The 27986-nt window shown below is 44.0% G+C and overlaps 1 protein-coding gene and 1 long non-coding RNA gene across 7 annotated transcripts in view; one reads left to right on the top strand and one right to left on the bottom strand.

Annotated features, from left to right (window-relative positions):
- Positions 1–27986, bottom strand: part of DGKZ (diacylglycerol kinase zeta) — a 746996-nt gene that overhangs the window by 34872 nt on the left and 684138 nt on the right. For all 6 annotated transcript variants that reach the window (XM_085884240.1, XM_085884239.1, XM_085884241.1 and 3 more), the window contains one exon: positions 22740–22860. In XM_085884240.1, coding sequence (XP_085740366.1) covers positions 22740–22860 — 121 coding nt within the window. The remainder of the gene's footprint in view (positions 1–22739; positions 22861–27986) is intronic.
- LOC147024381 (uncharacterized) lies at positions 11957–14273 on the top strand. The gene is made up of 2 exons (XR_015058995.1): positions 11957–12383; positions 13046–14273. It is a non-coding gene; the product is annotated as an uncharacterized LOC147024381 (long non-coding RNA).

The raw sequence follows: 27986 nt of genomic DNA, 5'->3' as shown, positions 1-27986 counted from the left end.
ACATAAGTGAGTGCAAAACCCCGTCTCCCGATGCACGGTGGATGTGCTGGTGGTGCAGTCCACCTGCAATTTTGCTGTATTTGTTTGTACTCCAAAATGGCAGATCGCAAGTGTGGTGACCTCACTTGTCATATTGAAGGGGGAGCGATGAAACGTTATCAAAACAACATATCGTTTGGTATTTAGATACAAGTCGTTCATTATTATGATTCTCACTTACCTTCCCAGTGAGGATCAGGGCGGCACAAGCTTTTTCAAAGTGGGGTTCTAATTCTAAACTGAGGTTGAAGGTTAAGGCTGCGCTATATTGCTGACAAGACGGCCAAAATAATCGCATAGCGGACAATGTGTAAGCCGTGTTCACAGAATTCGCCATCAGTTGGATGTATTTTCCTGTTTATCATTGCCAAATTTCTCAAGTATTATTTTATCCTTTCATGACACTCACAAAGATTTTTTCTGAAAATTGAAAATGAGAAAGACCGGATTTGATCGATTAGGTTCAGAAGTCGCATATAGGTCCTTAAGGAGCCGCAGGTTGCAGACCCCAATCTAACAGTTTCAGATTTCTCCCGACATTGTTAGTCTTCCCATGTTTTCTCCTGCATTCATTTTTTTGCATTTCTGCACCAATTTAGGTATGTTGGTCCCAACCATGTGTACATTGCTGCCTATGCCTCAGTCATGAACACACACACACACACACACACACACACACACACACACACACACACACACACACACACACACACACACACACACACACACACACACACACACACACACATACCTCAATGATGAATGGATCTCAAGCAAGATGCCAGATCCATATCTTGAAATTTCATAGGCATTCCACAATCTGTCACTGCTCTGCTTCAAAGAAAACAAGGCTACCTTTTCCCTGGTTGGCTGATTTCCTCCATTCACGTTATCAGCAATTGTCTCTCAAAGGAATCCTTTCTTCTACTCACACAATTGAGGCGGGAGTACCCCAAGGCAGCACCTCAGGCCCAGTCATATTGATAGAATACATTAATGACATCTCAGATGCCCTGAAAAACCCTCTTACCCATGTTGCAAATGACCAAACATTATATTGCACTATTCCAGATCCCACCGAAAGGCCAACATCAGAGGCTTCCCTCTCTGTTGACCTGGAAATATGAAATTCTGATCTCACACTTGAAACATGTCTCATTCCAGGTAAATCTTAAATTCTCACCTCTCTAAATATCTCTGGAAGGATATTTTCATAATCCACCAATGGAAGAAGTTCAGTCTCTCAAACTTCCGGGCTTCACTGTCAGCCACTACCTCTCCTGGCCAGACCATATAACAAAGCTGGTTCAGAAGGCCGGCTACAGATTTGGCAGCCTCGATCATGTCAAGTCCTTATTGCCTGAAGCTCAATGCAATACTGCTCTCCCAAATGAGCATGCAATCCCACTTTATACCTGCAACTCCTGGAATGCTGTGGAATCTCCTACATAGAAGAAAAAGCATAGGACCTGCTGCTTTCACATTATAGACAAATTTGTGAGCTGTTTTCTTCTGCTATTCCTCAGGTGTTGCTCCCTTTGCCTTTTCATCCCATCAATCCTTCCCATCCCTCCAGGCTGTAGGCATTCTTCCATCAACACCCTCCTTAAGAAACTCACAAATCCACGCTCTGTTTACCTCCATTTATTTGTTCCTGTTTTTCTTTTTCAACTGCTTGGTAATGTCATGGTGACCTCCACCACACCCCCCCTCCCTCACAACTTCACCACATATATTTGCAGGTTGCTATGTTTCCTTCCCTCTTTTCGCCCTCATCCTGCTCTTTTTTCATTCCCTTGTTGCATCTCTTCCATAACCATAGATTTTGCATCTAAAAACAGACAAACATAAAAAGCCAGGGTAATGGATGCATATTCATGTTTGATTTCATTTGTTTTTATGTTGCTTGAAAAAGAAATGCACGTTGCTTGGTTTAAGGCATGTGCTGAAAATGAAGGTGGCAGCAAAGTATGATGCAGGGAGCATGCAACAGTGAAAAATAATGGAAAATTTTGGTCAATTAAAACATCAAGGCTGTTGAAATTGACAAATGCCTTCACAGTATGATGATGATAGCTTGTCAAGGGAATACATATTTGACGTGAACAAATCATTGAGAGATAAACTGGAAAGTATACCCAATTAACTACATTATGCAAGACTAGCAACATCATGAAAGAAAAGCAAGATGAGATTCTCCTTTTGACTGCAGACCAAAGAGGTTTGTTTGTACTATCAGATGAGAGAGAACAATAGTGTTGGCAGTATTGAGTTTTGCATTTACCATAAGTTTGAGTTAAAAAAAAACAAACATTTTGAGTCAAATTTTAACCTCCTTTTGTATTTCATGCTTTGCACTGGTTTACATGATCTTGAACCTGGAAAAAGTGTTGGTTAATGTTTCAGTTTGAGAAGTCGCACATGAAGTTTCTGCATTTAGCGAAGTGTACAGTATAGCAAGGTGGTGAAAGTGTGATAATCTAATAGTTAATTATTTGGATTCAGACCAAGTCACTCTACACTGGACTTGCTGTTCCTGCTTTCCCAACAATAGATGGAGGTCCTCAATGCCAGATATGAGATAAGAGCCATCTGCAGAGACATATCATGTGCTTTCGATACAGTCTGGCACCCAGTCCTGCTCACCAAACTCTCTTCCTATGGTATCCAAGGCCATCTCCACTCATGGCTCGCAGACTTCCTCTCCTGTCACAGCCAACATGTGGCCCTAAATGGAGTTCTCTCATCCCCTCTTCCTGTCCAGGCTGGAGTTCCTCAAGGCAGTGTTCTGGGCCCTGTGCTTATTTCTGGTTTTAATCAATTATCTCTCTGACTCTGGAAAATCCTCTTTAACTCTTTGCTGATGACTCCACCCTCTGTGATACCATCTGTCATCCCTCAGATCGGCAAGCAGCAGCTACTTTGCTCTCTGCAGATCTGGATAAAATCACAAACAGGTCCAACACTTGGAACATGTTTTTTTTATCCTGACAAATCTCACACTCTCGCTATGTCTCTCCAAAAGGACTGTTTGGAACCCCCCCCCCCCAATCGACTTTCTCAACAATCCTCTTGATGAAGTCCTTTCATTCAAGTTTCTGTGTTTCACTATCTGCCATGATCTTTCCTGGGAATGCCAAATTTCCAAGCTAGCCTCCAAAGCCAGTTGCCGACTGGGAATCCTCCATCGTGTAAAGTCCTTCCTTGGCACACCTGAGCTCCTGACCACATACAAAGCTTTCATCCACAGCCTGATGGAGGACTGCTCTCCCCTCTGGACTGGTACTCCTGCCTCTCAGGTTTCGTGGCTTCACACTGTGGAAACCAAGGCATTTGGATCATTGGTACTGTATCTACCGTGATAAGGCTGATTCTTTGGGTCTCTCACTCTCTCACCAGAGGCAGGTCGGTGGTCTTTCTGTCCTCTACCGGATCCCCTCCGGCCTCGCCCCCCCGCCCCCCACTCCGCTCCGTCTGCGATCTGTCCCCCTCATATTTCCAGAGGGCGCTCAATGTCCACCAGCAACCCCCTTCTGGTAAAACTATCAAAATCAAGATTCACTGATCACCTTCACTCTTGAATTCCTCTTTTTTCCCACCTTTGGAATAAACTCCCTCACTCTGTTCAATCCAACTCTTACCTCCAGGCCTTCAAAATAGCTGTTCACCCCCACCTCTTATCCTCCCCCATCCAAAACCATGATCTTTTCTACCCCCATTAATCTACCTCAAACCCACCTTAAAAAAAAAAGCAAAGAGCATAGCAAGGTGGTGATACTTTGATAATCTACTGGTTAATGAGGTGCTGTGAGGAAGGATGCTTAATTGCATGTTGCGCCCACAATGCACTGTATGCATGCTCTCGGGCTCTTTATTTATAAAAATAAAATAATAGTAATAATTATTATTACTAGCAGAGTTCCTGCCCAATGGGCGATCTTGTTCCAAGCATGCAACACATTCTTCTGACGGATAGCTTTATTTGGGCGGTGTATAGGCAACTGACAGCTCTGTGTCAGCAAAAAAGAAGAAACCCCATAAAGTTATGTGCATGAAGCAAAACATACCTACTGCTTCCAATTCAAAACAGCACATTCCACTGGAAAACATGTGGACAGGAATACTGCAATGTAAATGGTGGAGACTTGTTATACCTTCCCCACCTGGAGGCAGCGCGACACAATACACATTTACAAAGAATCTGCGTCCTTCCCCCTTCCGCTCAGCCCACTGGAAAAGATAAAAACAACCCTGTATATTAATTGGGGTCATACTGATCCTACGTAGCAAGTCTGGATGGAATCGGCCTACAACTATAGGAGTAGCATGACAAACAAACAAACACACAGACACCGGTCCATGAATGTGTAGAGTAGAGCAGAGTAGGGATAAGGGAAGAAAGGGGAAAGTGATTGTAAATTTAACGTTCCATCTTTATTTACTTTTAACATTGTTCTTAACAAATGGGAACAGGAACAATGCAGGCATAACAGGCCGAATGGCCTTCTCACATGCCAAATTTCCCTGTGTATATTTGTGTAATGTTGTTAAGGACAGGAAGAAATGGGGAGGGGAGGGGAGGACAAAGAGAGTTGGGGGTGAGGGTCCATGGAGTTGGAAGAAGGAGATTGAGATGTTGGGAAAGTATAGGGGATAGACTTGGGGTTGGAAGGGGGATTGAGTACTTGGGGTTTGGGGCAGTTGAGGACTTGAAGAAGAAAGGAGAGGGGATGACAGTGTTGGCTTGGTGGAGGGAGAACAGAGAGGGACAGAGTTGAGACCGAGGGTTTTGAGGATTTTAAGAAAGGGGGAGGGGAGCACAGAGTTTGGGTGTGGTGGGAGGGGGTTTAGGACATGGGACTGTGTGTGGATGTGGGGGGCCTGGGGGGGGTGTGGTTAGGGAACTGAAGTCACATTTTACATTACTAGCAGCACCCGCTCCCTACGGGAGCTGTCAAGGGGGTCATGTTATTATATTTATGGCTATTTTACTCCAAGGGGGTCCCAGGATAGCACACCCCAAAAATGGTTGCAATCAGTTCAGCGGTTTTTGCGGTACCTGGGAACAGACAGACAAACAGACGGTGAATTATATGATGTAGACAGAAGATGCAGAATTTACATGGGTCTGTAATAGTCCCATTGTGTCTTTTGGGTCCTCCAGCTATTTTGGGTTCCCATGGTCTTTCAGGTCCCTGGGGTCTTTTGGATGCCTTGGGACTTTTGGGTCTTCAGGATCTTTTGTGTCCTTGGGTCATTTGGATCCCCTGGGTGTTTTGGGTCCTCTGGATCTGATGGGTGTTCGGGGTCCCCGGAGTCTTTTGCATGCTCTGGGTCTTTTATGTCCTTGGGGTATTTTGGGTCCTTTGGATCCTTTGAGTATTTTAGGTGTTCAGGGTACTCAGGGTCTTTTTGGTACTTGGGGTCTTTTGGGTAGTTTGGTTCCTCGAGGTCTTTGGGGTATTTTGGGTCTTATTTTAGGTATTTTTGGTCTTTGAAGTATTTTGGGTCTTTTGGGTCTTCGGGGTCTTGGGGTCATTTAGGTCCTCAGGGTCGTTTGGGTCCTCAGGGTCGTTTGGGTCTTTTGAGTCCTGGAGGGGGGGGTGAAGTCTTTTGGGTCCTCTGAGCACTTTAGGTTAAGTATTTCAAGTTACAATTGTGGGTGAAGTCAGGTCAGCTTTCCAACAATGAGTGAAGAGCAGATATACATATATACAGACATACATACATATACATAATCATAGACACTTGCTGCAAGTAGATTGATTAGTCGATTTTGTTATTCTCTCTGTCTGTCTGTCTGTCTGTCTGTCTGTCTCCTTGTCTGTCTGTTTGTCTGTCTGATAGAGGTCACAATTTAAAACCGATCTACAAAAAAACTTCATCACATGGCAGAGTTTGTCATAAGGAAGAAGCTTGTTTTTGAGGTCAAAACAGTCAAAAGGTCAATGTAGGCCAAAGGTTAACAACTGAGGTGAGATTTCTAAAATCCTCAATTTTCATCCAATTGACTTGAAATTTGAAGAGGATTTATATTTCAGGTCACTGCATTCAACCACCAATTACTTTTGAGGTCAATGAGACCAAAAGGTCAACATCGGCCAAAGGACAACAACTTAGGTGAGATTTCTAAAATCCTCAATTTTCATCTGATTGACTTGAAATTTGAAGAGGATTTATATTTCAGGTCAGTGAATTCAACCAGCAAATTATTTATGAGGTCAACATATACCAAAAGATCAACATAGAGCAAAAAGTCAACATAGGCCCAAGGTAAACAACTAATTTGGTATTTCTAAAATCCTCAGTTTTCATCCAATTGACTTGAAATTTGAAGACGATTTATATTTCAGGTCACTGAATTAAATCAGCAATTATTTTTGAGGTCAATGAGACCAAAATGTCAACATAGGCCAAAGGACAACTTAGGTGAGATTTCTAAAATCCTCAATTTTCATTCGATTGACTTGAAATTTGAAGAGGATTTATATGTCAGGTCACTGAATTCAACTAGCCAATTATTTTTGAGGTCAACATCGACCAAAAAGTCAACATAGTCCCAAGGTCAACAACGAAGCAGGTATTTCTAAAATCCTCAATTTTCATCTCATTGACTTCAAATCTGAAGAGGATTTGCATACCAGGTCACTGAATTCAACCACTAATTATTTTCGAGGTCAACAGAGGCCAAAGGCACAACATAGGCCGAATTTCTAAAATTTTCAATTTTCATCCAATTGACTTGAAAATTGAGGAGTTGCATATTTGGTCATTGAATTCAACCACCAATTATTTTTGAGGTCAAATATTTTTTTATGGATTTTGCAAGTATCGTGCTCTGCACGGCATCTTCTTCATGCTACTTTATTGGTGGGGTGAGGGGGCATTGATTAATAGAACTAATGATATGAAAACTATTTTCAACAAAATGACAAGTCCATGGAACATCTCTATTCGTTACAATCACACTCGAATGTATATATATATATATATATATATATATATATATATATATATATATATATATATATATATATATATATATATATATATATATATATATATATACACAATCAAAAGAATAAAAGAACTGTTAAGGCATATAAAATAATGCTAGATGGTTAATTCCTGAGTTCAAAAGTGACCTTCGTCCAGTTAATGAATGGACAATAATTTTCAATTCAACGCTTGCCTTCTTTCTATTCCTTATGGATATTATCCTCAAGTATTGCTCATCCTTGTTGAACAGCTTTATGGGCCATCCAGTCCTGGGTTTGTCAATTACAGATGATATTTCTCTGTATCAATGCGGATCATATGGATGATCCGCTGTGGCGCCCCCTAACGGAGCAGCCGAAAGAAAAAGAAGATGATATTTCTCTGTACTTATTGATTGTGCTTCAGATACCACACTTTGAAAATCGAGTGATGCGAGCTGTTTCACTCAATGTTTTTCCTTCTTTATGCAGAAACAATTCCATTGCGATCTTCTTCTGAAATGTTTGCCATTTTGTTTGAAGCAAACAATTAATTATGATACATAGACTGTGTTATGCAGGCTGAAAAGAGGGCTTTTAGCATTATGGATGTGTGGAGAGGAACACCTGATGTTAATGATGAGGAACACCTGACAAAGAGTCATCAATTCGATTTGATTGGTAAATGTGATTGATTAGCTATGATAACACGTCACATTATCTGCAACTCACAGTAAACTATACATGAGCAGCTAATATGAAGTGCTGTAGTAGCTAATCCATCACATTCACCAATCAAATCTAATTGATGGCTCATTGTCAGGTGTACCTCCTCATTAACATCAGGTGTCCCTCCATGCACATCAAGAAAGCTAAAAGCCCACTTTTCGTAATTCAGAAACAGATATATCTGACCATTTTGTCTCTTCATACTCTGTTCTTCCTGTAGCTTTTAGTTTGGTGTACAGGCTTCTTTTTAGACTTGTCAGCTGCTACGACACCCCCTTTTCTCACAACATAAACCACATCAGTTCATGATCAACACAATCTAAAGTTTTGCCATAATCTATGAAACAGAGATACACCTTCCTTAAATATTCATTTGCATTTTCCATGATCCACTTCAGATTTGCGATTTGATCTCTAATACCTCTTCCCCATTGTGAAACCTGCTTCTCAAAAGGCATTTCTTGCTTAATGAAGTCTTCTATTGTGTGTTGAATGAATGATCTTTAGTAATATCTTGCTGGCATGTGAAATAAAAGAAATGGTTTGGTTGTTTGAACATTCTCTTGCATCCCTTTTCTTTGGCAATTAGGTATGTAAACTGACTGCTTCTACATTTTGGGCCATATACTACTGCTCCAGATCTGTCTTCTTCTTTCTGCTTGCTTTTGGCTTCTTCTTGTGCAATGTCGTCAAACTCTTGCCACAATCCGTCTAACTTTCTGTCAACGAAGTCCAGCTTTGTAAAAGGATTTTTTTTTTAAATCTTTGTGGCATATTATTTCAATATGTTTTCAAGATCATATCTGGTCAGAGTTTTTATTTTTTCACTTTTCCCAATTTGACTGGAGGTTTTGCCACAATGAGTTCATGACCTGTCCCACAGTCTGCACTTGGCAGAGTATTAGTAGAATGCACAGCACTTCTCCATCTTCTGTCAATTTAAATGTCAATGTTTCCGTTATTTTCGCCGAACCTTCCAACCTATTTTCACCAAACCTATATTCCCCATCAGGTGAAGTCCATGTGTACAGTCTGCGCTTGGTTTGTATGATCCACATGTTTGTAATTACGAGCTCGTTCTCCACCCAGACTTCCAGTTTTCCTTCCCCTGGCTTATTTTGGATCCCAAGTCTGTGCTCTGCTGCAATCCCTGGTGCTCCTAATTCTCCAATTTCTATATTCCTCATAGTGGTCGCAGCAGCAGTCTAATATATAGCATATGCCACCCAATGAAGGTACTGTGAGTTCTCATAATGCAGAGGAAAGAAAATAGTGAAATCTTTAAGAAAAAACTTTTGGTTTTTGCCCAACTTTTCAAGGCTTATAAACAAACTGAAGGATATGTAATTCACATATCATGTGAACTAAATAAACATTGGAAAATCAGCTTGGTTGTGAAATGCCTACATGTGTACTTTAACTGTGCGGAACTTCATACAGAATCACAATGGAACATGGAAGAGCCACGGTGCCAGTCACAATGGTCGCTCATTCATGATATATACTGTATATATGTGTGTACATGATATGTCTTGAGATATATGTGTGTGTATGTGTGTGTGCATATGTCTATATTTCTAGTTGTGTGTGTTTTTATCTGTGCCTTCCGTGCGTAATGGAACACACTGCTGTTTCTCCATTCCCTTACCTTTCCATTTGCTTTATTTGTCTTTTTGCTTAAAAAAATTAGAATGACTGTTGCTCAAATTTGGGTGTGATTCTTCGATGTTTGCTTGTTTGCAAATCATGGAAATACAGTCGACAGAGGTCCTTTTGGGGGTGGGGGGGGGCGATTGTCCTTTTCCGGGCAAGGTGGAACAAATAGAGCTGTATTTGCTGGATTAAAAAAAAATTCTTTAACACAACATTGCTTTGTTTCACCTTTTTGTGTGATCTGCTTTCATTTAGTATGTTATTTCATTTCATTAGGAACTTGGAGTGATGTTATCTTCCATATAAAAGCGAATGAAACATTGTGACGAAACGTGACGATTCGCAAAGTTAATCGTGCCGAAACTTCAGAGGATCACTTTCTTTTTTTTTTTAAACACAATACACCTTACAAGGGGCTTTAAACAGTCATTTTCTCATTTCATAACTTATAAACACACAAGCCACCACCTGTCGCCAGGAATCAGTGGGGGTCTGGAGGGAGGAGGTGGCGTGGGAGGAGGGGGGAGGAGTGGGTTGGGAGGAGGGAGGGAGGGGAAAGGGTAGGGTGGAAGGAGGAAGGGAGGGGAAGCGGTGGGTGGAGTTTGGAGGGCAGGGAAGGGGTGGGGTGGGAGTCTGGAGGGAGGGATTGGGTGGGAGGATTTAGGAAAAGAGATGGGAGGAGGGATCTGGCATTGTTTGCAATGTTGGGTACCTTGCTAGTAACATATATATATATATATATATATATATATATATATATATATATATATATATATATATATATTGCATGCAGTGCAAGGATATGAGGTGTGGGGGAAAAATTGATATTAATGTGTTTTAAATTGCAACAAATGGAGTTTCAGAAATGTAACTTTTATGCTGCAAGTTGATTTGGCTGTCATTTCTGGCCAAAAGACTTTTGCCCTAAATGATAAGAAATGTGTTGTTCTGGAGCAGAGTGACCGAGCTGATAAATGAACCTTTGCTTAGAAAATGTACGAAGTGGCTTTTTGTCTAAAGGACACGTCTACAGTCTGGGTGAATATCTCCCAACCTCTTTCTCATGGAAGTATAAAATGCTTTGAAATCTAAAAGTTTGGAGTACGAGCACGTGAGGAAGTATAGTTTCTCAGTGGCTCGTACTCCTTGGAACTGACCAAGTACCAAGTTAGAATAAAACTCTCTGATGTAATGTAGAAGTGAATTGAATCGGGTTGGTCTAACTGTTAACTAAAGTAAGAATAAATGAAATAGAACCAAATAATGTTGCAATCAATGGGGATTCTTAAGTTCATTGTACAAGGGTGAGAAGTGTATGGTGTATAATTAGGAAATAAATTGTTTCACAAGGAAGGACTTGTGTGCACATCAGTTTTATCAGTGTCGATAGGGTTTTTTGCAGGATTTTATAATCAAATCGGACAAACGTTAAACTCTGTCTGAAGTCAAATAGGATTCCACAATCGACCAGTTAGAATCCTTCAGGAGGACAACGATCACAACAAGGTGGGTTAAAAAAAATCCACATCAGTTGGCGCCGAGACTCGGATTCGAACCGACGTTGGTGCGGTGCTCGTGACCGGAGGTGCTTAATCTGCCGGAGGCAGTGCCTGGAGGAACGACAAGTGCTTGAGCGAAGGTAAGGGAGAGCGCTCTCAGCAGGTAACGCATTTCGAACAAAGAAAAGTTCATTGTCAGATAATTTTATTGAGAGAAAGAAGAGGATCTGGCGGAGAGAGTCCGTTTTAAAGTAAACAATAAGTACTGTAGTTGTTTTAGAAAAGTGCTGGAGAAGAAGAGGAGTCAGATGACAAGAAGAGGCTCGTTAAGGAGCCAGATGTGTAATTAAATGGGCATAATGAAGCGACATGCCACATGTTTGCATTGATACGGACCGGCTGTGAGAGAGAGGCCGAGGACATGGCTGAGACGCCGAGATAGGATTAAAATAGATAAACATTGTAAGTTACCTGTTTGTAAGAGTTTTAAGAGTTACTTTTTGTTCATTGAACTCACTGGAAGTTTGTTGGCAGTGAGGTTGTTATATTATATTGTGTGGAGGTTTTACAGATTTGTAAATGCAATGATTTGCACGAAACGTTTTGTAGAGTGCAGGAGATGATTAACCAGCTGGGAGCATGGTGGGTGATTTGCATTGAGATGCATGTGTTACTGAGAGTAAAAAAATGAAACTTGTGCGATACCAATATTCACTGCAATGAAACGTGTTCTGTTGGGATTTTGATGATATTTTAACTCGTGCTGAGTTGAGCTGTGGGTCTGTTTGAAATGGCATGTTATACATTCTTGGCGTTGTATTTCCACGCGAAGGTCACAAACTACACTGTGTGAGACCCCCCTCCACTCGATCTGTGGGAGGTGGCATATTGTTACACTGAGTCTTTGTTCGAGCCTTTGCTTTAGGTGTGAAATTCGATTCATATGCAGATTCAAGAGGATGAGATAGAAATGTGATTGGTATTTGTCACGTGATCACACGCGAGTCTATGAGATGCAATGCTGTTTAGTGTATGTGTTGAAGCCGTGACAGAGTAATGCAAACTGTGGGTTTTGCCTGTCAGAGTTTTTTTCCTTTTTCTTCCCACTGGATGTGGAGAGAACTTCCTGTTCCTCGTTCCTTGGTGTTTGTGGCGCACCCTCTGGACTGAATCTGTTTAAAGTGAAGTCCATTTAGGAAAAAGTGTTGAAGTTTTATTTTACAACCATCGGGATTTTGAATAAATTGTGAAATAATTGTGAATGTGGATATACTGTATGTGATTTAAATGTAGAAACGTGATTTGGAATGATTTTAATGATTTGATGATGTTTAGCACGTGGGGCAATTCACAGATAATAGATGATTCCCTCGGATGGACGTTGAAATATTGTTTTATTCGTCTGCGAATGTTGAGGTTACCTGAACTTGTGCTGGGAAGGCAATGGCAAACAACCTAGTGTAACCCTTTGATCGATTCAGTCAAGGTAAATTCATGATTTAATTTGATAGATGCTGAAGATTTAATTTTTCATTTATGGATTTTAAAAGGAAATATTTTATTGTTTTGACCAAAAAGTTGTTTAAGAGAGTTTGGATGTTTATTTGTCTGAAGTTTAAGATGCTTTTCCAAGACTGGGATAAAGCTTGTGGAGGGTGTAGCTGCATGTGAAGACAGAGTGTTTGAGCTGCAATTTAAATGATATTCGCCTGATGACAGATTTGACAAGTGATTTGACAATTTTTGAACAACTGTTTAAAATGATTTATTTGTTTTGATAAAGGAAAATGGATTCGTCATTGAGAAGGTCGGAGGAAGTGATAGATGGTTTGTGTATGTGAATTGAAAAAATGGCAGCTTGTTTGGTGTTTTGGTGAGAGAGAAGTGGACAGATGGAGAAATGTCAGAGATTTAAAATGTCGATGGAAATAGCAAATGAGATGGATGTTTTGAGTATACGTACAACTGGGATTTCTGTATATTTTAGCATGTTGTTTTGGGAAATAACAAGGAAAGGGATTAAAATATTGATATGACATATAATGCAAGTTAAATGCTTCCATAAGAATCTTTGTTAGTCTTGTAGAACTACATGTGCCCATGACATTTATTGATTGGTGTTTAATTGATGCTTTGTTTGTTTCGGAGTGTTGAAAGCAGTCTTTGAAGCAATGTACGATTTCATCTAAATGAAGTTTGGAAAGAAATTCCACACAAAGATTGGACAATGGGAGAACCCAGATTTGGGTGATTGAGCATTCAACACATGATTATCCCTCCCCTTCCTGAGGAGATAAGATGGAGCAATGTGGGAAAATAAAGAAAAAACCCACTGAGGAGAAGGTTGAGCAAAGTCTTAACGTCGGCGTTGTGTGGTGCCTGCGTGGAGGAATGTTCTCAGCCACACTCTCGATTGCCCCTCTGCAAATACATCGTGAACTTGCTGTGGTTGCTTCAATGTACGACAGGCCTGGAATTCCACACGGCGCTCCTTCAAACCAGTGTCTGGCCCAAACTTGTACTTGCCCACATCTACCTTCTCCTCAGCTCAAGGAGTGCTTCAATTGTGTTTCCCATTGGGTGCCACTCTATCCACACCCTGACCTGTTTATCGTCTGACTTCGGGTAGCATGTTTTCAATGTGTGACACATGCTGATGAACAGGCCATAAATTAAATGGAAACTCAGTCATTTTCTGATATGAGCACTCGCTGCCATTGTTGATTGAACTTGAATAATGGAAATCTTTTCTCCTTCAGGAATGTGACATGGTAATCATGTGTAAGAAAAATTATTCAAATTTTCCTTAAAAAAAAAAAAAACGGGGGAGTGTGGGGGAAAAATTTATATTAATGTATTTTAAATTGTAACAAATGGAGTTTCAGAAATGTAACTTTTATGCTGCAAGTTGATTTGGCTGTCATTTCTGGCCAAAAGACTTTTGCCCTAAATGATAAGAAATGTGTTGTTCTGGAGCAGAGTGACCGAGCTGATAAATTAACCTTTGCTTCGAAAATGTACGAAGTGGCTTTTCGTCTAAAGGACACATCTACAGTCTGGGTGAATATCCCCCAACCTCTCTCTCATGGAAGTATAAAATGCTTTGAAATCTAAAAGTTTGGAGTACGAGCACGTGAGGAAGTATAGTTTCTCAGTGGCTCGTACTCCTTGGAACTGACCAAGTACCAAGTTAGAATAAAACTCTCTGATGTAATGTAGAAGTGAATTGAATCGGGTTGGTCTAACTGTTAACTAAAGTAAGAATAAATGAAATAGAACCAAATAGTATTGCAATCAAATGGGGATTCTTAAGTTCATTGTACAAGGGTGAGAAGTGTATGGTGTATAATTAGGAAATAAATTGTTTCACAAGGAAGGACTTGTGTGGACATCAGTTTTATCAGTGTCGATAGGGTTTTTTGTAGGATTTTATAATCAAATCAGACAAACGTTAAACTCTGTCTGAAGTCAAATAGGATTCCACAATCGACCAGTTAGAATCCTTCAGGAGGACAACGATCACAACAAGGAGGGTTAAAAAAATCCACATCAGAGGAAAGGTGCTTTACCAGGTCAGGTATGGGAGCATGTGCCAGAACAGCGCGTCGCTGCGTCCACTTTCCGCCGGTACTCCAGGGGCCTCCGTCTGGCCATCCCCCAGGCAGATGCCAGGCCCATCCCCATCTCCTGGAGATGATGGTCAACCTGCTGCAACCACGAGGCACGTGGTCGGCCCACTGGCCTCCTCCACTCATGAGACTCCCTCGCTGAGAGAATCTGGTGAGCAGGATCAGCGTCAGGAAAACGAGCCACATGTCCATACAGCCGCAACTGACGCTCACGGACTATGCAGGTAACAAATCTCATCCGAGTCTCTCTCAGCAACCGCTCGTTGGACACAAAATCCGACCAGGGATAGCCAAGGATTCTCCGAAGAGACCTGGTACCAAAGGAATTAAGTCTCCGTCTCAGATCCTTGGTCAGAGTCCAAGTCTCGCATCCATAGAGCAAGACTGGAAGTACCAAGGACCTGAAGACTCGGACTTTCGTCCTCCCGCACAGGTACCGGCAGCGCCACACCCCATGATCCAGTGAATCCATGACTCCCCAGGCCCGTCCCAGACGTCTATTGACCTCTGACTCGCAGCCAGCAGAGACATGAATATCACTGCCAAGGTAAGTGAATCTCTCCACGACCTCAACATCCTCACCACAAACAGACACAGACAGGACAGCAGCATCCAAGATGTCACCGAAAGCCTGGATCTTAGTTTTGACCCAAGTAACCCGTAATCCCAACGGCTCCGACTCCTCATTCAGCACCTCGAGGGCCCCCAAAAGGATGTCTAAAGTCTCCGCAAAGATGACTGCATCATCTGCAAAATCAAGGTCCGAGATCTTGACATTCCCAAACGATGCACCGCAGCTTGATCTCTCGGACATCCTCCCAAAAATCCAATCCATACAAGTGCTGAAAAGTGTGGGGGCCAGTACACACCCCTGACGAACTCCAGTAACAACTGGAAATAAGTCAGAGATGGTACCACCACACTTCACAGCACTCTCAGTACCAGAGTAGAGTTCAGACATCAGATCGATCAGTTTTGGTGGCACCCCACGAAGACCAAGAATCCTCCAGAGGACATCCCGATTCACTGAATCGAACGCTTTACAGAGATCAACATAGGCTGCAAGCAGCCTGTGCCGAAACTCTCATCTGCGTTCGGTGAGGACACGAAGGGCAAGGATACGGTCAATCATTGACCTCTTTGATGTAAAGCCTGACTGCTCTGGACGCTGGTGCTCAAGCAGATGGTGGCGAACCCTATCAAGAATTATCCGAGCAAAGACCTTGCCTGGCACTGAGAGCAGCGTCACCCCTCGGTAGTTGTTGCAGTCTTGGCGATCACCCTTCCCTTTCCAGAGAGGGACAACAAGGCCCCTCTTCCAGTCAGTTGGGATGATGCCTGTGTTCCAGGCAGAGCACAAAACTGCATGCAACGACACGAGTGCAGCACTTCCACCAGCCTTGAGAAGTTCAGCATGGATGCCACAGATCACTGGAGCTTTGCCCTGTTTCAACTGGTTCACCGCAGCCCGTGTTTCCACAAGCGAAGGTGGACCACAGTTGATTTGAGGGTCAGCAACAGGGATTGTAACACCCTTGACGTCCAACTCGACAGCTGGGGGATCAGCCTGGTACAACCGCTCAAAGTAACCGGCCCAGCGGGCCTTCACTTCAGACTCCTCTGTCAAGAGCCTACCACTCTCTGCTCGAACTGCAGTGCTCCGAGGGATGGACTTGGATGAACGCAATGCGCGAATTCCCCTGTAAGCGGGACGAGAATCACCTGTCCACAGGTGATGCTCTACCCCCTCACAGATTCCTCGCACATAGGCCTCCTTGTCCACCCTCAGTGCACGTACAGTTTTTCGCCTCAGCTCCCTGAACAGCTCAGCTCTGCCATTCAGCCTGGCCCTGCGACTCTGGTCAATGGTGTCCAGTGTCCCTTGAGAGACAAAATTCTTCTTTGCCCTGCGGTGAGCTCCAAGACATCCACCGGCAACATCAAGGACGGTGGTCTTGAAGGCACTCCAGAACTCTTCAGGACCCCCCAAAGCACCCAGACCCCCCAAGTGTCCACTCAGCCTGTTCGCAAACTCCTCAGCTACTCTCTCATCCCTGAGCTTGCCAACATCCAGCCTAGGCTGGGATGGTACCATTCTCCAGGATTTAAGGTGCAGCTTTAGAGTTGCTACAACAAGCCTGTGGTCAGTATTGAGGAACTGAGCACTCCAGTAGACTCTGCAGTTCTGGATCATCCTCCAACGACCGTCAATGAGGACATGGTCAATCTCCTTTGCAACACCGCCAGCGTTGGAATACCAAGTCCAGCGATGAGCTTGTGGGCGCTGAAACCATGAACCAGCCACCCGAAGTCCATGACTTCTTGCAAAGTCAAGGAACTTAGTGCTATACTGGTTCATAGTTCCTGACTCATGGGGACCAACACACACCTCATAACCATCCCTATCAGTTCCAGTCGATGCATTGAAATCCCCCAAGACTAGAAGTGTATCTCGTCTGGGGCACTGATCAACCACAGACTCGAGCGTGGCGTAGAATGCATCCTTCACGGTGAGATCACTCGCCTCAGTCGGAGCATAAACAGAGACCAGGGAAATGACACCTAAGGAGTGACGAATCCTTAATCTCATAATACGCTCGTTGACCGGTGTTACCTCAATTATCATTGGGGTCAGCTTATTGGACACAGCTACAGCAACTCCTTGGGTATGGTAACCATCAGAGCGACCAGACCAATAGTAGGTGTAACCCCCCACCATTATCTCGCCGCAATCCGGTCTCCGAACCTCAGAGAGAGCTGCAATCCCGATGTCCAAACGCTTGAGCTCAGATGATAACAGAGACAGGTGATCATCCTCTCTTAGGGATAGGACATTCCAGGCACCCACCCGAAGGGACTGCCTCAGGTTAACCCAAGGAGACTGCCGTCTGGTGGACGACACCTCAGCACCACTCCGACACACTCTCCCGCAATCTGACCCAGGGATTTTACTCCGTGGTTTCCCTCCTATCATTAAAGATTGGGGGTCCCGAAGGCTTTGCCCCAATCCCGTCATCCGTGAGCTGCCCTGTGAAAGGAAGCTGCACAGGAGGTACTCCCACGGAGTGGGTTTTCAGATTTTTTTGCGTTTTTGCGTTTTGCAGAATGAAGGGTTTTACGGTGGCCGGAGTGCAAATCCTGCCACCAACCTCCTCATAAAAAGTAACCCAACTGCAGGAGGACGTCCGCAGACACAGTTGGGCAGTAGATATGGATGGCCGTTGGCTCACAAGGAGCTCCTCCGCCCTTTGACAGGTTTTATTTTTAATCCTGCTGGGTGTCCATATCAAAACACCCTCCTCACCAGAAAACCTGGTGGGGGAGACGGTTTCGTCGCCAACAACCCGACCATGGAACAGGTTAGTACAGGTTTACATGGTACTTGTAGCAGGTCACAGATCGAACATGACCTGACAAAAACCATACCTGACCTGTTCTTTACCATCCTTCAATTATCATCTCAACTGGAATTTCCACGATGTCACCTATTGAATGTTACACTTGGGCTGCCATTTATTTATATTGATTGACATACACTATTCTAAACAAATCCATTAATAGTTGACAGTAAATCATCAACTAATCTTAAAATGTTTCTGCACCTTAATTCAGATGATAGATAGATAATATATTATTTTGTTATTATCTATAATATATACTGTTATGGACCCAATTAGACTTGGACATCTGTCGGATCAAATTTGCCAAGAATGGGGCCGTATTAGAACCCATGAGTTTCTCCACTGTCTGGGGTACCTCAGGTGTCTGTGGAGTATTTATTTTCTAAATTTAAAGTAGCCATTGTTCATTTTACATCTCGTACTTTATGTTAATTTTTTTTGAATAACTGCATGAACTTGGACCTTCAGTTACAGACCATTGTGCTCATATCTGAAGTCCACTTAACTATAATCAAAAAAATACTTTATCTACTGCTCTGTTCAATGCTGCCATGAGTTTGCCATATTGAATGTTCATGTACAACATGGAAAAATTACAAGTTGATAGAGATTTTGATTTACTCCTGTTGTTAATGTTGTCGAAGCAATCAATTAGAGCTCTGGGATGATCAAAAATCCAGAATATTTTAAACCCCGGGATAAAACTGAGATGTTTTTTCAATGGTAGTTTTATCAGCATTTGTAAATTCGTTTCATTGCTCAACATTCTGGTCAATCGACTGACTCTTCAGGGAAGCAATCCACTTTCTCCTTCACTCCTCTCTGTCATGCATAATTAGATCATTCCAAGTGTATGTGAAATTTTGTTTAAAGGGAAATTATTTTGTATGGCATCATGAAGTCGTCACAGCCTTTTTGGGAATTATTTTTAGCATTGCTATTTCTCTACGACAAAGAATATAAAAATGTATGTTACATCGTGTATATTGTCTTCCATTGCAGTTTAACTTTTAAATTCTCGATTTTAACATCGATTTCACTCGGTTGTTTTCTTCTATAATTTACTTTGGCCTCCTGGATTATGTGTCCATTCCTTTTAAAGCCCATGTGTTGCTATTCAATTCAAACAACTACTCTTTATATCTGCCAATTATGTGCATTCAAAGACAAAGTCTTATGCAAGTAACGGCTATTCCCTCCTTTATCTACTTGCATTTACCTATGCACACCGATGAACATCCCCCCACTCTCACACCTCAAAATTATTTATGACCCACAGCAGTAATCTCACTAACATATTGCATGTATTCTCAGGGAAGTTCCACAACCATCAAAGAGAGACTTGAAGCTGAAGCTTTCTTGTTCCCACACAACAAGGAGCGTTTGCAGTGCGTGGAAGAGATGCCATGAGAATACCAAGTGGGATTTATGATGTAACAACCGCTGTGGAATTACCCATGCCAAACAAAAAAGCATTTGATTGAGGCCAAGAAGAAATGTCTTGCTGTGAATTTGATGGCACAATGTGTGAGCCTGCTTGAAAGACATCACAAAAGGCTGGTAAGAAAGGCTTCATGAAAGCTTGAGTGGATAGTGGAAAATACATTTGGCGCGATCTTGAAACATACTTTGTCGGTGTCATAAGGTCCATCAATCACAGTCAAAAAAAAAACAAAAATCATAGTAAACATACAGAATACTAGTCTTTTTGAATGATGGCATCAGTTTGTATCAGCAGACAAGATAAACAATATAATTTATCAAATAAAGCTTTTTAAAAGCATGTTTACCACTATGGGAAATGAGCTTTAGATGACGTTTTGAATGTGAGCCCTTCATCAGAGAAAGCATAGGAAGTAAGTTTTGTATGTCTACCTATGTAGTGAATTTGTACTTCGCTGTGATTGAATCATGAATTCAATCGACTTTATTCATCAATTACTGACGCACAGCTGTGCCATTGATGCCTCACTCCTGTACGATAGGACAAAAATTTGACCAGGAACCTGGCAAGTATTGACCTGCTCTTTTCAAAAGACACCCTGGATTATTTAACGTCCACAAGTAAATCTTAATCCTGTGGCCACAGAATTGGTTAATGGTGGCGAGGGGGGGGGAGGGGGGAGGGGCGCTGAGGGAGATTCAGCCCCCTCCCTTCACTTTCTTGGGGAAAATAATGTCTAGGATCTGCGTCAGAGTGGCGACCTGTCCATAATTATACCCCCTCACCAATGAAACTGCCTCGGCAGCCCTATGTGTCTGAAGACACGAAATCAATGGCTTTTTAATGTCTAGAATCCCTTGTGCGCCATCTCTTTCCTTAATATGATTGCAGAAGCATCTCTTCACTTGAACTGAACACAGTGCCATATATTTATTTAATCTGAAAGGAATGCCATCGGTTCGCGTTTACAGAATAGATCAGTCTATATTCATATCTCACGTGCTTCCCATTGCATGTCCACCTATCTCAAAAATTATGGTTTGATTATTTCAAGTCCTCATGTGGAAAAGTGTAAGGAGGAGTTGGGGGGGGGTATATAGGATTGGGACTATACTTTGAATTGGTTAGGTTAAGCATTTAATACATAGAAACTAGTTAACTTTCTGAAGTATGAAAAGTTAAGAAAGGTTCTCGAGGGAAATGGCGTCTGAAAACTTCAGTGAAATCTAACAAGTACATCTCAGAACCTGCATGCCCCACAAACTGACGTGCTCCTCACAGATTTGATGTGGATGATGGGGAACAAATATCTCCATCACACCAAAGAATCAAGAATCACATCACACCCCACCTCAAGTCCCCCTTCTGTAACCCCCTCACCCCACCCTTCCCATCTTCACCCTTACCCCATGCCCTCCCACATACCTCCTCACGCCACCCTCGCATCTTCTCCCTCTCCCCTCCCCCTTCTACATTCCTCCTTACCTCACACCCTCCCAGCTTCCACCCAACCCCTCCCAGCTTCCTCCCACCCTATCCTTCTCAACTTCACCCTTGCCCTCCCCTCTCAAGAGTTTTCCCACCCCCTCTTCACATTCCCACACCCTGCAAACAGCACCTCCTCACCTGTTGTTGCTGTGTAAACGTCAATCACCTGAGGCCTCTGCTCTAACGTGACAGGTCTCTCAATCCAGGCCATTGCTGATAAACAAGACATTATGTGCTTCACATTATCCTTCCTATGCCTGGTGTTGGTTTAATGGTTAGTGTGGTGGGCTTGGGATCCTAGGATCCTGAGTTCAAATCCCACTTGGCTGTTGAATTAATACCAGGTGGGGTTGACTCTGCTTGTCATCCTTCCGAGGTCAGCAAAAATGAATGCCAGCTTGCTGGTATACTGTGTCAGAGTGGCGACCTGTCCAGGATTGTGTGCAATAGCCAAGGAGACTGCTTAGGCAGCTTCAATGCTCTGCACAGAGTTGGTCCCAATGGATGGATGGATGGATTTACATGGTCCCAATGGATGGCTCTTTGTGTCCAGTTTTCTCTCTTTGGAGTTTCCTGCTGTATCCATCTTGTCGACCCCATGCATTCTCTTCTGCTCCCCATTCCTCCCCACCCCCATTGGTTGTCCAAGTTTCCCTCTATATTGGCTTGCAACTCTGCTGTTGGTATTTCCCCACTCTCTTGACTGTTCATTTTGTATGCGTCTCTGCTGTTCCTTTTTAGTGTTTTGCATCCTGTTTTTTTCTGTTACATCCTGATCAGTTCTGTTTACTCGCTCTTTCATGAGCCTCAACTATGTATACAATTTCTTTTTTCAATCTCTGTGCTTACCCTAAAAGGTCACACCCAACTGCTCCTGGACTCTGTGTCTTTTTCATCAGAGGAGAGAGGGGTTTCTAAAAATCCTGAAATCTGATTTTGCAACTGGCCTGTATGGCATTGGCACACTTGTGCCAAAACCCTCTTTCTGCTCTGTTCAACCTATCATTTGCCCTCAGTCATCTTCCATCCACTTGAAATCAGCCAGTATCACTGCAATATATAAACATGGTACAAAAACACATTCCTCTTAAATACAGACCCATCAGCTTACCTCCACTCATCAGCAAGGTCACGTGGTCAGCACTATCTCCCTTCTGGTGAAACTATCAAAATCCAGACTCACTGCTCACTGCAACTTATTAGTTTCTTTTTTTCCTCGATTGTGGAACCAACTTCCTCAGTCTCTTCAACCCCTTTCTTCCCTATAGGGCTTCAAGATAGGTGTTCACTACCATCTCAGGTCATTCCCGATCCACAACCATGATCTTTTCCACCCCTTTCTTCCCTATAGGGCTTCAAGATAGCTGTTCACTACCATCTCAGGTCATTCCCGATCCACAACCATGATCTTTTCCACCACCATTAAGCCTCCCCAAGCCCTCCTCTTTCTGGGTTTCAAGGGTTTCCTTCCATTTCAGTGATTGAGTGTTGGCCCGTATGTCTCCATCTTGTTCACCCTTGTGTCCTCCACTTACCCTCATTATTCCTCACATCCTTTATTTCTCCAATCCTCCCTCTATTTTGTCCTTCAACCCTGCTGTTGGTGTCCTCCCCTCTCTTTACACTGTTATCTTCGTTCTATGTCCTGATCCATTGTGTTCTCACCTCGATATTGTTCAGAAAAAAATGCAGTACAATACCTAATGTTATCAGTAAACCGTCATGTAATGGTTTGCTGATTAAAAACAACCCTCCCAAAATTCCTTAAATGCATACACTTGACATTAAATACAGAATACTCTAAACCGGATGGAGCAAACAAGACAAGGCTTTCCAAGAGTATGGAGTGAAAAACATTGACAAAGATAAAACTAGTATACCTTCCCGTAGGATAAACTCTACCAGTTGCGGGTGTCCTTCTGTCGCTGCATGGTGCAGGGCTGTGCAGCCATCTTCATCTGTTGAGAGCAAATTACAACCATCTCGGTGCAACTGTACAAACTGGATTGTGGCCAGGTTGGAAGGTGGGGGAAGGGATTGGGGGTGGGGGAGGGGAAGTTAAATGAAGAGAAAGAGTAAGGTTTAAACACAAGTTGTCTTTTCATTTTAGCACAAGGAAAATGGTAATAAAGTGATGCCTTATATGCTTAGTACGAGTCAACAGAGTTGTCCTATATTCTGGTCCAGTGTCCTCAATATGCCATCGAGCTGCTATTCCTAATTATTAGCTTATCTGGAATTGGAATTCCGTCCATCTATCCGTCCGTCTGTCCGTCCGTCTCCTATTTCGACTTCAGCCAAACCATTGTGTCGATCTGGCTGGAATTTGTCAGCAAGGTTCCATTCCTGACTGGTAACAGGGATTGCAAAGCTCATTCCAGTCACCTGACTTTAAGTCGGTCAAAATGGCGGACTTAGTAAATTCCTTCAAAAATCTTTTCCAGACCCACCAGTCACAATGCTCCCAAACTTAGGTTACAACATTAGGCCAGGGTCGGGATGTTAAATTGCAGAGGTCATGCTGGTCACATGACCAGAAGTGTGTCAAAATGGCCGACTTCATCAATTTTAGGGAAAATCACGTAAATTCCTTCAAAAATCTACTTTGCCAGGCCCACCAGTCAGAATGCTTCCAGTTTTGGTTATAACATTAGGACAGGGTCCTAATGTTAAATTGTGGAGGTAATGCCGATCACGTGACCGGAAGTGTGTTTAAATGGCAGTCGCGGAAATTCCTTCAAAAATCTTCTTTGCCAGACCCACCAGTCACAATGCCACCAAATTTGGGTTACAACATTAGGACAGGGTACTGATGTTAAATTGTGGAGGCCATGCTGATCATTTGACCGAATGTGTGCCAAAATGGCTGACGCAAAAATTATTGGGAAAATCCTTAAATTCCTTCAAAAATATTATTTTCCAGACCCACGAGTCAGAATGCTTCCAAATTTGGGATACAAACATTAGGCCAGGGCCCAGAAAAGCTCCAGCTCCAGTGATCCTATTTTTATTTGTGAGACAACGCAATTTAATTTGTCTTTACAACTTTAATATATTTTATTGAGCAAATCAATTTTGGAGCGAGATTAAATTGGGAATTTCACATGCTAATTCCATAATTCCTGCAGGGATGACTGTGTTGCTGATGCAGTGCCCATGCACATTATAGCAGGGAATTTGACATTCGCCAGGGTGCCAGTGTAGGTGGGATATGCAGGGTGTCGGTGGAATTAGAACAAACCCTCGAATAATGCAAGTGGTGGGGGGCGGGTGGTGGAGGTCCTGGTCGAGAGGAGGACCAAAGTGCCTGTGTGGTGGTGGCAGCATACTACATGAATGGTATGAAAATGAACACCAAAACGTTTCACCTCTTCCTTTTGCATATACTTTGCCTTATGAACAATTAGGACCGAGTACCGGAGCACCAGAACAAAACAAAATGTTCTTTTTAGTGCTGTGACTCAGATTAAGCTGCAGTGAGGCCTGGCAGAACATAGGACTTGGCAGAGTGGGGGTACTTAATGGTCTTACAGAAAGTGCAAATGCCAGCATATATTTGTGTTGGATGAGAATGACATGATTTTGTCATTTTGTCCTTGCTGTGTTTTTCTAAGTGTCGTTTCCCACCAAAGACCTGATTGGCATTTCTGATCAATTGAAAGGTGTACCTCCCCTCTCACTCTGGGTCAGTTTGCTTTTGCTATTGGTGTTTTGCTCTATCAGGCCGAATAAAAAAATGGAGGAAATGAGTTTGGAAACAGTGATGTCAAGCTCATTAGGCAGCTTATTAGTCAGGTGCATACTAAGTATGTGTGTCAGCATCTGGCACCCATGAACCCAGAAACCATGTCAATTGAACAATTCCAAAGGTCAGGTCAGGTCAGGTATGGGAGCATGTGCCAGAACAGCACGTCGCTGCGTCCACTCTCCGCCGGTACTCCAGGGGCCTCCGTCTGGCCATCCCCCAGGCAGATGCCAGGCCCATCCCCATCTCCTTGAGATGATGGTCAACCTGTTGCAACCATGAGGCACGTGGTCGACCCACTGGCCTCCTCCACTCATGAGACTCCCTCGCTGAGAGAATCTGGTGAGCAGGATCAGAGTCAGGAAAACGAGCCACATGTCCATACAGCCGCAACTGACGCTCACGGACTATGCAGGTAACAAATCTCATCCGAGTCTCTCTCAGCAACCGCTCGTTGGACACAAAATCCGACCAGCGATAGCCAAGGATTCTCCGAAGAGACCTGGTACCAAAGGAATTAAGTCTCCGTCTCAGATCCTTGGTCAGAGTCCAAGTCTCGCACCCATAGAGCAAGACTGGAAGTACCAAGGACCTGATGACTCGGACTTTCGTCCTCCCGCACAGGTACCGGCAGCGCCACACCCCATGATCCAGTGAATCCATGACTCCCCAGGCCCGACCCAGACGTCTATTGACCTCTGACTCGCAGCCAGCAGAGACATGAATATCACTGCCAAGGTAAGTGAATCTCTCCACGACCTCAACATCCTCACCACAAACAGACACAGACAGGACAGCAGCATCCAAGATGTCACCGAAAGCCTGGATCTTAGTTTTGACCCAAGAAACCCGTAATCCCAATGGCTCCGACTCCTGATTCAGCACCTCGAGGGCCCCCAAGAGGATGTCTAAAGTCTCCGCAAAGATGACTGCATCATCTGCAAAGTCAAGGTCCGAGATCTTGACATTCCCAAATGACGCACCGCAACTTGATCTCTCCGACATCCTCCCTAGAATCCAGTCCATACAAGTGCTGAAAAGTGTGGGGGCAAGTACACATCCCCGACGAACTCCAGTAACAACTGGAAATAAGTCAGAGATGGTACCACCACACTTCACAGCACTCTCAGTACCAGAGTAGAGTTCAGACATCAGATCGATCAGTTTTGGTGGCACCCCACGAAGACCAAGAATCCTCCAGAGGACATCCCGATTCACTGAATCGAACGCTTTACAGAGATCAACATAGGCTGCAAGCAGCCCCTGCCGAAACTCTCGTCTGCGTTCGGTGAGGACACGAAGTGCAAGGATACGGTCAATCGTAGACCTCTTTGGTGTAAAGCCTGACTGCTCTGGACGCTGGTGCTCAAGCAGACGGTGGCGAACCCTATCGAGAATTATCCGAGCAAAGACCTTGCCTGGCACTGAGATCAGCGTCACCCCTCGGTAGTTGTTGCAGTCTTGGCGATCACCCTTCCCTTTCCAGAGAGGGACAACAAGGCCCCTCTTCCAGTCAGTTGGGATGATGCCTGTGTTCCAGGCAGAGCACAAAACTGCATGCAACGACACGAGTGCAGCATTTCCACCAGCCTTGAGAAGTTCGGCATGGATGCCACAGATCCCTGGAGCTTTGCCCCGTTTCAACTGGTTCACCGCAGCCCGTGTTTCCACAAGCGTAGGTGGACCACAGTTGATTCGAGGGTCAGCAACAGGGATTGTAACACCCTTGACGTCCAACTCGACAGTTGGGGGATCAGCCTGGTACAACCGCTCAAAGTAACCGGCCCAGCGGGCCTTCACTTCAGACTCCTCTGTCAAGAGCCTACCACTCTCTGCTCGAACTGCAGTGCTCCGAGGGATGGGCTTGGATGAACGTAATGCGCGAATTCCCCTGTAAGCGGGACGAGAATCACCTGTCCACAGGTGATGCTCTACCCCCTCACAGATTCCTCGCACATAGGCCTCCTTGTCCACCCTCAGTGCACGTACAGTTTTACGCCTCAGCTCCCTGAACAGCTCAGCTCTGCCATTCAACCTGGCCCTGCGACTCTGGTCAATGGTATCCAGTGTCCCTTGAGAGACAAAATTCTTCTTTGCCCTGCGGTGAGCTCCAAGGCATCCACCGGCAACATCAAGGAGGGTGGTCTTGAAGGCGCTCCACAACTCTTCAGGACCCCCCATAGCACCTAGACCCCCCAAGTGTCCACTCAGCCTGTTCGCAAACTCCTCAGCTACTCTCTCATCCCTGAGCTTGGCAACATCCAGCCTCGGCTGGGATGGTACCATTCTCCAGGATTTAAGGTGCAGCTTTAGAGTTGCTACAACAAGCCTGTGGTCAGTATTGAGGAACTGAGCACTCCGGTAGACCCTGCAGTTCTGGATCATCCTCCAACGACCGTCAATGAGGACATGGTCAATCTCCTTTGCCACACCACCAGCGTTGGAATACCTAGTCCAGCGATGAGCTTGTGGGCGCTGAAACCATGAACCAGCCACCCTAAGTCCATGACTTCTTGCAAAGTCAAGGAACTTAGTGCCATTCTGGTTCATAGTTCCTGACCCATGGGGACCAACACACACCTCATAACCGTCCCTATCAGTTCCAGTCGATGCATTGAAATCCCCCAAGACTAGAAGTGTATCTCGTCTGGGGCACTGATCAACCACAGACTCGAGCGTGGCGTAGAATGCATCCTTCACGGTGAGATCACTCGCCTCAGTCGGAGCATAAACAGTGACCAGGGAAATGCAACCTAAGGAGTGACGAATCCTTCATCTCATAATACGCTCGTTGACCGGTGTTACCTCAATTATCATTGGGGTCAGCTTATTGGACACAGCTACAGCAACTCCTTGGGTATGGTAACCATCAGAGCGACCAGACCAATAGTAGGTGTAATCACCCACCATTATCTCGCCGCAATCCGGTCTCCGAACCTCAGAGAGAGCTGCAATCCCGATGTCCAAACGCTTGAGCTCAGATGATAACAGAGACAGGTGATCATCCTCTCTTAGGGATAGGACATTCCAGGCACCCACCCGAAGGGACCGCCTCAGGTTAACCCAAGGAGACCGCCGTCTGGTGGACGACACCTCAGCACCACTCCGACACACTCTCCCGCAATCTGACCCAGAGATGTTACCCCGTGGTTTCCCTCCTATCAAAGATTGGGGGTCCCGAAGGCTTTGCCCCAATCCCGTCATCTGGTGAGCTGCCCTGCGAAGGGAAGCTGCACAGCAGGTACTCCCACGGAGTGGGTTTTCAGATTTTTTTGCGTTTTTGCGTTTTGCGGAATGAAGGGTTTTACGGTGGCCGGAGTGCAAATCCTGCCACCAACCTCCTAATAAGAAGTGACCCAACTGCAGGAGGACGTCCGCAGAC

This window comes from Eptatretus burgeri, chromosome 6 (assembly GCF_056783735.1).
Source record: "Eptatretus burgeri isolate ZD-2024b chromosome 6, Ebu_testis_v1, whole genome shotgun sequence".
NCBI lineage: Eukaryota > Metazoa > Chordata > Myxini > Myxiniformes > Myxinidae > Eptatretus > Eptatretus burgeri.
This window is presented reverse-complemented; position numbering and strand designations above follow the sequence as displayed.